The 11,258-nt window shown below is 45.6% G+C and overlaps 1 protein-coding gene across 1 annotated transcript in view; it reads right to left on the bottom strand.

Moving 5' to 3' along the window:
• Positions 1-730: 730 nt before the first annotated feature.
• LOC115145344 (auxilin-like) overlaps positions 731-11,258 on the bottom strand; it is a 62,876-nt gene continuing 52,348 nt past the window's right edge. Inside the window, 10 exon segments of the mRNA XM_029686838.2 lie at positions 731-3,067; positions 5,489-5,592; positions 5,595-5,664; positions 5,963-6,111; positions 6,338-6,685; positions 6,852-6,989; positions 7,270-7,368; positions 7,763-7,918; positions 10,731-10,799; positions 10,802-11,119. Coding sequence (XP_029542698.2) covers positions 2,966-3,067; positions 5,489-5,592; positions 5,595-5,664; positions 5,963-6,111; positions 6,338-6,685; positions 6,852-6,989; positions 7,270-7,368; positions 7,763-7,918; positions 10,731-10,799; positions 10,802-11,119 — 1,553 coding nt within the window. The 3' untranslated portion in view covers positions 731-2,965.

Raw genomic sequence — 11,258 nt, 5'->3', positions numbered from 1 at the left:
ATTGCACATGCGGAATAACCTTCAGCAAGTGGATGTGTAATTATACATTCCTTTTTGCAATTATGTCATATCTGATAGTGCTAAACCCTATTTACCATGCAATTACATAGTAATACCTGTGTAACTACTATGTTGTTACTACAGTTATTACTGTGTAGTTACATAGTAACAGAGGCAACTTAATGTAAAGTGTTAGCCTATTTCCTTTGGGACAGTGATGAGGACGCGTCTGGATTTGGTTTATAGCACACAGAAATCTCACCTATCCATTCATCTCAGATCAGATCTCACAAATTAAAAGAGAGACATGATAGGAGGTAGAGTAGGAACATAAAATGCAATGTGCCTGAGCCCATAGCAGCTCAATACCATACATTTCTAGCATCATCCACGTAAACATGTTTTAACATCATTGATCAGTCATAAGGCAGGACGAGCAGACGGAGGACACTCTAAATTGGCCAACCACTGCCCTCTAGTGGTCAACATGAATTACTCAAATGTGGTTCCAAATGTGATTACTCGTATTAATAATCTACTGTGATCTTAAAGTACATTTTCACAAATACAATTAATATGGATATATCAAATATGGATATATCTAATTTATGCATAATAACAATGCTGACAAAGATTGAGTCTCACAAAAGTCCGTGAAAGGGGCCGTGAACACTGTAGCTGCAGAATGCATTTGTGAGGAAATAATGAAAACAGACACATTTGATTGGTCTGTTGTTTCTCACTCCATGTTCTACTCCTCTATTTATTTGTGCATTGCACCTCATCACGTCATCACTGTGTACATCCCGTGAGGGTAAACAGAACCCACAAAAAGGAACACAGAAACAGAACGTCAACACGTTTAGTAGTAATGCTTTTACAGCAGACAAGCAAACACGCACAGTAGTTGTATCCAAGTCGTACCACATCCTCATATACGTGCAGCGGTCTCAACAACACACATCCACTATATAGAGAGGTTTAGCGTTTTAACATTGCCTTAAGATTGCAGGTAGACAGAGATTTCAATCAGCAAGGGAGCATATAGGGCTTATCTCACAAACACACACACACACAACCTCAGTGTACATACATACTGTACATACATACATACTACACAGCCACAACTCCTGCCATTGGTATAGTCACCAGAAAAAGCATCCTAGCCTACAGCGGACAGACAGTCTCTTTAGTTCTGCACTGCTCAGTGGTCAGTCAGTGCACACGTTAGTCCACAACCCAGGCGGTGCCATTTCACAAAGGATGGAACCCAGGAAAGGGTTGACAGTGTCAGTATACAAGCAGAGAGAAAATAAACAAGTGAGTGGTTGTATCGGATGAAATAGATGTGTCTCTCTTGTTCTCGTTTAGCGAAATGAGAGAACAAGCCTTGCTGAAACATTGATATGCAGCTTTCGGTATGTTAAGACATGGTTGTACATGTCAGGTATTGTATGAAATCCTTTCAGAGTGTTGACACGCAGATGAGGGATAGATGGCTCCATGTTGGGGTCTGGATAGTAGTCAAACAAAACGCCAGTATCATGAGCATGTATTATGAAATGATGTGCCACCATATGCAGTCAAATAAAGTCCAAGTCTTCAATAAGTGGTCCCAGTCAGTGCATGCAGAAGATATATGCTTCAAACAAACGGGGGGGGGCTCTTACTGAAGCAGATGCAGATGCACATGAACATAAAATTGCTTGATGCGTTATTTGTCCTACACCAGATCCCATATTTTGAAACACCCATCTGCAAACGACATCAGTGACATGTGGCCTTGGATTAAAACGTCATTTCACCCGTGGGTCAATAGCAAAGGCTTCCGAGAGAGACAGCAGAGGGACAGAAAAAGACCCCCACTGTACCTCACTGAAACATTCTCCAAAATAAAACACCAGTTCTTCTTTGGGGGGGATCAACATAGACATAAGCGTCACAGTATGACACAAACATCCGATAGTACAAGTGAATAAGTTAACATCATTAAAAGTAAATACACGACCAATGGCGTTGATGAGCCCCATGGAAACACTAGCAGCAGCAGTTTGGTTCTTAGATAAGTACAGTAGTGTGATATGGAATTATTCTATGATATATTTTACACCCTGGTTCCTATGAGACTGTAGACACTGTACAGTGGCTGTAAAGATGGGAATGACTACCTTTAGAGTGACTATAGGCTGCAAACGAGTCACCAGACTAACCTAATGACGTACTGCACCTTTCTAAAAACAAGAACCAGCCAGTTGTGCTTTTTTTCAAACACTGAGTCTCTTTTGTTGTTATTTGACAGTAAAACATTGATAAAACATCTTCCTTGGCGATTATAGTTCATACAGTCATATCCTGGCTGTTACACAGCACCTGTGACTAACCACACTGTGACCACAGGCGTGTCGTTATCACCTGTGACTAACCACACTGTGACCACAGGTGTGTCGTTATCACCTGTGACTAATCACACTGTGACCACAGGCGTGTCGTTATCACCTGTGACTAACCACACTGTGACCACAGGCGTGTCGTTATCACCTGTGACTAACCACACTGTGACCACAGGCGTGTCGTTATCACCTGTGACTAACCACACTGTGACCACAGGCGTGTCGTTAGCACCTATGTCCGGGTGTATTAGGTGGACAGTATCGCTGTTTGGTGATGTATCTCCATAGACAGCTGGATGACTCTGCGTTGCTTGGTTCAGGATTAGGACACGTGGGGACAGCATTGAACAGTTCTTGTTGGACAGTGCTGCCACCAGATACATAAGATAGGTGGGTCGGCAGATCTTTTTTCTGACACGGTGACACTGTTAGTCTGGCTATTGAGGTCTCTACGGAGTCCACGGGACAGTAAAGAGAAGAGAAGGCGACGGGAGTCACAGATCTGGTGGGAGCTTGATTATTGTTCACGGAGGGGTCAGGGGTGGGTGGGCACGGTTCTCTCTTTTTCTATCAGGTCAGTAGAGTGCTTTCTGTCCTTGGCTGTCAAATTCTGACCAGGCGTCATTCAGTTCCATAAAAATCATCTTGGCATATTGTTCATAGGGCTGTCCCGTGGCCTGGGAGAGGAGAAGATGGGGGGGAAAAACATCAATCAGTAGGCAGGTTCCCATTGACCCAGGTTTATACGCCAAAAGAGAAACACAGAATGTATTGCGATGTGTAATGGAAAACGGCAGAAGAAATGTTCTAAAGATTGAAAGAAATGTGGATCTGTTCAACAGGATTTCTTTCTTTGTTGCGAAAAATGGTGATGGAAATGTTGACTGAATATTTTTCAAATAAATGATGGTTGCCGAATCGTTTGGAAGGTACGTGATATGGAAGGTACGTGATATCGTTTGGAAGGTACGTGATATCGTTTGGAAGGTACGTGATATCGTTTGGAAGGTACGTGATATCGTTTGGAAGGTACGTGATATCGTTTGGAAGGTACGTGATATCGTTTGGAAGGTACGTGATATCATCACGTAACCATAGTAAAAAGCTCCACTCCACATTTAATTCGAAATGCCTTACTGCTTACTAAGGCAATAGATAGAATGCAATGAAGTATATTTTGGTGAGCATTTGTCAACTGTGTTTTTCCACTAATTGCATTATGGAACGAACCTACTGTCTTGTGTGCATTGCTGAGCTTATAATGTGAAGAAATAATAAACTCTTCAAAATAAAGAAACGTCCCTTTTTCAGGACCCTGTCTTTCAAAGATAATTCGTAAATATCCAAATAACTTCACAGACCTTGTAAAGGGTTTAAACACTTTCCCATGCTTGTTCAATGAACGGCAGGTAGTCTAGTGGCAGCAGGTAGCCTAGTGGTTCGAGCATTGGGCCAGTAACCAAACATTTTTGCTAGATCTAGGTAAAAAATCTGTCGTTCTTAATTTGTTCTTAACTGACTTGCCTAGTTGAATAAAGGTTAAATAAATAAAATGAACCATAAACAATTAATGAACATGCACTTGCGCTTACAGATGTTAGACAATTAAGGTCACAATTATGAAAACTTAGAGGACCATAAAGAGGCCTTTCTACTGACTCTGAAAAACACCAAAAGAAAGATGCCCAAGGTCCCTGCTCAGTTGTGTGAACGTGCCGTAGGCACGCTGCAAGGAGGTATGAGGACTGCAGATGTGGCCAGGGCAATAAATTGCAATGTCTGTACTGTGAGATGCCTAAGACAGCGCTACAGGGACAGTTGATCGTCCTCGCAGTGGCAGACCACGTGTAACAACACCTGCACAGGATCGGTACATCAGAACATCACATCTGTGGGACAGGTACAGGATGACAACAACTGCCCGAGTTACACCAGGAACACACAATCCCTCCATCAGTGCTCAGACTGTCCGCAATAGGCTGAGAGAGGCTGGACTGAGGGCTTGAAGGCCTGTTGTAAGGCAGGTCCTCTCCAGACATCACCAGCAACAACGTCGCCTATGGGCACAAACCCACTGTCGCTGGACCAGACAGGACAGGCAAAAAGTGCTCTTCACTGACGACTTGTGGTTTTGTCTCACCATGATGGTCGGATGGTGATGGTCGGATTTGCGTTTATCGTCGAAGGAATGAGCGTTACACCGAGGCCTGTACTCTGGAGCGGGATTGAGGTGGAGGGTCCCTGTAACGCACAGCATGGTCTGGGGCGGTTTGTCACAGCATCATCAGACTGAGCTTGTTGTCATTGAAGGCAATCTCAACGCTGTGCGTTGCAGGGAAGACATCCTCCTCCCTCATGTGGTACCCTTCCTGCAGGCTCATCCTGACATGACCCTCCAGCATGACAATGCCACCAGACATACTGCTCATTCTGTGCGTGATTTCCTGCAAGACAGGAATGTCAGTGTTCAGCCATGGCCAGCGAAGAGCACGGATCTCATTCCCATTGAGCACGTCTGGGACCTGTTGGATCGGACGGTAAGGGCTAGGGCCCTTCCCCCCCAGAAATGTCCCGGGAACTTGCAGGTGTCTTGGTGGAAAAGTGGGGTAACATCTCACAGCAAGAACTGGCAAATCTGGTGCAGTCCATGAGGAGGAGATGCACTGCAGTACTTAATGCAGCTGGTGGCCACACCAGACACTGACTGTTACTTTTGATTTTGACCCCTCCTTTGTTCAGGGACACATTATTCCATTTCTGTTAGTCACATGTCTGTGGAACTTGTTCACTTTGTCTCAGTTGTTGAATCTTGTTATGTTCATACAAATATTTACACATGTTAAGTTTGCTGAAAATAAACGCAGTTGACAGTGAGAAGACGTTTCTTTTTTTGCTGAGTTTAGTTTATCAACATTTTAAGATAAATATTCTTATCTGTTGCATCAGCCTCTTTAAACACAGAATAAGTCAACCTTTCTACTATGGGGAATAGTAGTTACTCGTCTTGTTCCTAACGGAAAGCGTGGAAACGTGTGAATGCGTGTGTGCTTGCTTGCGTACGTGTGTGTTACAATGTAAACCTCTCCCTTCCATCTCACCTTGTCTGGATGGACCACCAGCACGGCTTTGCGGTAAACCTTCTTGACCTGCTCTGGGGTCACCAGGTCAGCCATGCCTACAGGCTTCCAACGGGTCTCCCCTCCCAGAGCACCGTGTGCATGGTGGACAGCAAGGCCCGGATGTTACGCTCCTTCCCCTCGATCCAATCCAGAATCTGGGGGTAGAGAGGGGAAAGCCAAGGTCAGATAAACAGGAGACCCACCGATACAACAAAGATCTCACAAGCCTTCTTCCAAATCCTCAGCTTATTTTTCTCTGGCTGTCTAAAGAGGCTCTAATAATACATGACGTGTTTATGTAAATCAACTTTCAGTGATGCATGCATACATTTTACATGTGGGTGGTCCTGGGAAGGACCAACATTTGACTCCCTCCCCCCCCCCCCCTGTAGTCCTACTGTATCTTCACGGAACTCTCGGTCCAAGGCTAGTGATTGGTCACTGTAAGACTACCTTGAGTTTCTCGGGGTCCATCTCTTTAGCCATCTCCTCCTTCCTCATCTCTGCTATTGTCCTGGGACCTTCCTTCTTCTTGGCTCCAGCAAAACCTTGGCCAGACAGCAGGTCATCGAAGTTAGCCGTTGCAACTTTGGGCTTGGTACCTGGGAGGGAGAATGTAACATCTTCTCTCATCCCGCTTACAAAACAGTATATGTGCAGTCTTATGATGAATGACTACCAGCACAAATCACATGCATACAGGTCAGTTTCAGGTGGCACATTTGTCCATTAATCAAGAGCAACACAAGTTATTTTGGGAAAAACAACCCAACAGTCTATCCATCCCAGTATGATTACAACCAGCCTCCCAGTCTCCCATTGACTCACCCATGTTGGGCTGTGGTTTCCCGGCTGCATTGGGAGCAGCCCCTCCTCCCATGGCAGAGAAACTGATGTTGTAGTTGGGTCTGTTGGAGGGGGAGGTGTGCGGCATGGAGTGGCTGGGGCTGGGTTTGGGCTGGGAGGGTGGGCCACCCTGACCCTGGGGTTGGGGCTGCCACCCTGCCTGCCCTCCACCACCGCCACCACCGGGCTGCCACGAGGGGAAGCCTGTGTTAGCCTGCCAGCCCCCACCGTGCTGGGGCGAGGGAGGAGGCCGTGAAGGGGAGCCCATGGGTGGGAAGGCAGGGGTGGTGCCTGTAGGGGTGGTAGGCTTACTGGAGAAGCCAGAGCCTCCTATAGACCGAGATATAAGGAGGAATGTTCAGAGAAAGTTCAACACAGAGAATGAAGTTATCTATCGATAACGTAACTGTCATAACACAACTGTCATAACACAACGTAACATGACATGACATATTTTATAGCATCTGTTAGTACAGTATTGGAAGCCTTCACTGACCTCCCAGACTGCCCCCCAGGTTTCCAATATCAGCGAATGGGTCCAGGGTCTTGGGATTGACCTGGTGTGTGGGGGTGCTATGGACTGATCCGGTAGGGCTGGTGCTGGCTGACCTACTGCCCATACCAAAACCCCCTCCTAACACAGAATTCACAACAACACAGTTGAAATACTGTACAATACAGTGGGCACTGTCATTCTATGAATGTGATTCTCATGAGCACCAGTAGAGGGCGCTATTAAGTAGGGAGCCTTCTGACGTGAACACATGCTTGCTTGCTTATTTTGGCACAGTACGCTGGATGATCGATAGCGTGCCATAGCTCTCTGTTGTTCGTGGCAGATGGTAGTTCCTATGTTCTCAGACCAGTGCCTCTGCAGATGTCGTCCGTAAATGTGGCACATCAGTAGAGCTTACCTGGAGCTGCAGACTTGTTCCAGTCCCATCCTCCCATGGCGTTGGGAGGCTGCTGAATGGTGACCACAGGGGTGGTGGGCGGGACTGGGGAGCTCCGTCCTATCAGAGCACAGAAACATCAGTGACAGACACGCCTAACAGACAATCGGAGGAAAGAGTCATGCTACCATCACAAACAGACATATAACCATACCATAACCACATTATTACCATTGCCGTTAGGCTACCCAACTAAGAGTGGAACCATACCAATACCAATAGCAATCATTGTAACCATACAATAGCCATTCCATTCAGATCTCCCTCAAAACCTGCAGCTTAAATTCCCATTGATCAACACACATTATGTGCATGAATATGCAGCAGTACATTACCCAACAAAAACGTTTGGCTAAAGCAACAGAGTACCAGTGTAAAGAAGTGAATAGTGGATAGTGAGAAATGTTAGTGGATAGATGGTGCCTCTACAGATGCAGTGTAGTCATGCCATCACCCTTGCCAGTGTTCTGCATAGTGGGGGACGGAGAGCGAGCTGCATGCAGGAGGGGGGCAGGCAGCCCCCGGTTACCAAGGTTACCTGCTGGACCCCGGAAGGAACCCATCAGCTCCTGGGGCTTGGGCATCGGACCCGCCCCAAATGGGTCGAATGCTGGGTGGGCAGAGAGAAAAGCATAAACCATACTTTACTATTCGATTCAATTCAATACATTTTATTTATCTTGGACTGGCATTTATTTCTGGATGGCATAGGAAACAGATAGTATGTTAATCTTTGTACACATCTGTGAGAAAATAAAATAAACAGACGAATAAACTTGAATTCCCTGCGTGGTCACCCACAACTCGAACACCATCATCATTAAGTTTGCCGACGGCACAGCGGTGGTAGGCCTGATCACTGACAACGATGAGACAGCCTATAGGGAGGAGGTCAGACAACAACCTCTCCCTCAATGTGAGTAAGACAAAAGAGCGTGGACCACAGGAAAAGGAGAGCCAAGCATACCCCCTTTCACATTGACAGGGCTTTAGTGGAGCGGGTTGAGAGCTTCAACTTCCTTGGTGTCCACATCACCAACAAACTAACATGGTCCAAGCACACCAAGACAGCCGTGAAGAGGGCACGACAACGCCTATTCCCCCTCAGGAGACTGAAAAGATTTGGCATGGGTCCTAAGATCCTCAAAAGGTTCTACAGCTGGTTGCAACACCACTTAGTATGGCAACTGCTCAGCATCCGACCGTAAGGTGCTACAGAGGGTAGCGCTTACGGCCCAGTACATCACTGCGGCCAAGCTTTCTGCCATCCAGGACCTCTACACCAGGCGGTGTCAGAGGAAGACCCGAAAAATTGTCAAAGACAATAGCCACCCTAGTCATAGACTATCTCTGCTACCACACAGCAAATGGTACCGGAGCACCAAGTCTAGGTTCAAAAGGCTCCTTAACAGCATCGACCCGTAAGCCATAAAACTGCTAAGCAGTTAATCAAATGGCTACACAGACTATTTGTATAAACCCCCTTTTTTGCACTGCTGCTACTTGTTATTTACCTACACGACATGTACACATTACCTCAACTAACCTGTACCGGTACCCCCTGTATACAGCCTCGTTATTATTAGTTTGTTGTGTTACTTTTATATTTTATTTTAATTATTTTCTTAATATCTTTAAAAAAAAATCTGCATTGTTGGTTAAAGGCCTGTAAGTAAGGATTTCACGGTAAGGTCTACACCTGTTTTATTCAGTGCAGGTGACAAATACAATTGGATTTGATTTGAATTGAGTTGATCAGCAACTATGTACAGTTGAAGTCGGAAGTTTACATACACGTTAGCCAATTACATTTTAACTCATTTTTCACAATTCCTGACATTTAATCCTAGTAAAAATTCCCCGTCTTAGGTCAGTTAGGATCACCACTTTATTTTAAGAATGTGAAATGTCAGAATAATAGTAGAGAGAATGATTTATTTCAGCTTGTATTTATTTCATCATATTCCCAGTGGGTCAGAAGTTTACATACACTCAATTATTATTTGGTAGCATTGCCTTTAAATTGTTTAACTTGGGTCAAATGTTTCGGGAGCCTTCCACAACAAGTTTGGTGAATTTTGGCCCATTCCTCCTGACAGAGCTGGTGTAACTGAGTCAGATTTGAAGGCCTCTTTGCTCACACATGCTTTTTCAGTTCTGTCCACACATTTTCTGTAGGGTTGAGGTCAGGGCTTTGTGATGGCCACTCCAATAACTTGACTTGTTGTCCTTAAGCCATTTTGCCACAACTTTGGAAGTATGCTTGGGGTCCTTGTCCATTTGGAAGACCCATTTGCAACCAAGCTTCAACTTCCTGACTGATGTCTTGAGATATATATCCACATCCTTTTCCTTCCTCATGATGCCATCTATTTTGTGAAGTGCACCAGTCCCTCCTGCAGCAAAGCACCCCCACAACATGATGCTGCCACCCCCGTGCTACACGGTTGGGATGGTGTTCTTTGGCTTGCAAGCCCCCCCCTTTTTCTTCCAAACATACCGATGGACATTATGGCCAAAAATTCAAATTCATATTTTTGTTTCATCAAACTAGAGGACATTTCTTCAAAAAGTACAATCTTTGTCAAATGTGCAGTTGCAAACCGTAGTCTGGCTTTTCTTATAGCTGTTTTGGAGCAGTGGCTTCTTCCTTGCTGAGCGGCTTTTTAGATTATGTCGATATAGGACTCGTTTTACTGTGGATATAGATACTTTTGTACCTGTTTCCTCCAGCATCTTTACATGGTCCTTTGATGTTATTCTGGGATTGATTTGCACTTTTCGCACCAAAGTATGTTCATCTCTAGGAGACAGAACACGTCTCCTTCCTGAGCGGGATGATGGCTGCGTGGTCCCATGGTGTTTATACTTGCGTGCTATTGTTTGTACAGATGAACGTGGTACCTTCAGGCGTTTGGAAATTGCTCCCAAGGATGAACCAGACTTGTGGAGGTCTACAGTTTTTTTCTGAGGTCTTGGCTGATTTCTTTTGATTTTCCCATGATGTCAAGCAAAGAGGCACTGAGTTTGAAGGTAGGCCTTGAAATACATCCACAGGTACACCTCCAATTGACTCAAATTATGTAAATTAGCCTATCAGAAGCTTCTAAAGCCATGCCATCCTTTTTCTGGAATTTTCCAAGATGTTTTAAGGCACAGTCAACTTAGTGTTTGTAAACTTCTGACCCACAGGAATTGTGATACAGTGAAATATAAGTGAAATAATCTGTCTGTAAACAATTGTTGGAAAAATGACTTGTGTCATGCACAAAGTAGATGTCCTAACCGACTTGCCAAAACTATAGTTTGTTATTAACAAGAAAATGGTGAAGTGGTTGAAAAACAAGTTTTAATGACTCCAACCTAAGTGTATGTAAACTTCCGGCTTCAACTGTATGTTATAATATCCATTGACTAAGTACCTGGGGAGGGGCAAGGGGAGGTGGAGGGAGGGGCTATTTTCTGGGGGGTGGACTGGGCCGAGGGGGAGGCTGGGGGGAGGCTCCAAACAGATCCCCCAGGAGGTCCGTGGTGGTGTTGGTGGTGGGGGGCTGGGGTTTGGGGCAGGGGGCGTTCACAGCAGCCCCATCCAGGCCCAGGAGGTCCATTTCTTCTGGGGGAGGAGGAGCAGTGGCGAGGGCCTGAGGCTGCTCTGGTCTCTTGGGGCCCCTGGGGCCAGCCTGAGCCCCTCCGTGTCGCTCTCCGCTAGCGTTGCTCTGCTGGCTGGACAGGGACAGCATCTCATCATCAGACGGCTCACTGTCCTCCCCGTGAGGGCGACTGTCTGAACCACTGTGGGACCGGCTTGGCTCTGCACAGGTCAGAGGGCGGAGAGAGGGGAGGGGGAGAGATATAAGAGGTAGGTCACATCAGGAAAACGTGGTCTTCCTTTAATAACACATGGGTTTGCTTCCCACAAAGTATTCTACAGGAGAACAGGAAATATAACT

This window comes from Oncorhynchus nerka, linkage group LG17 (genome assembly GCF_034236695.1).
Source record: "Oncorhynchus nerka isolate Pitt River linkage group LG17, Oner_Uvic_2.0, whole genome shotgun sequence".
Lineage (NCBI taxonomy): Eukaryota > Metazoa > Chordata > Actinopteri > Salmoniformes > Salmonidae > Oncorhynchus > Oncorhynchus nerka.
This window is presented reverse-complemented; position numbering and strand designations above follow the sequence as displayed.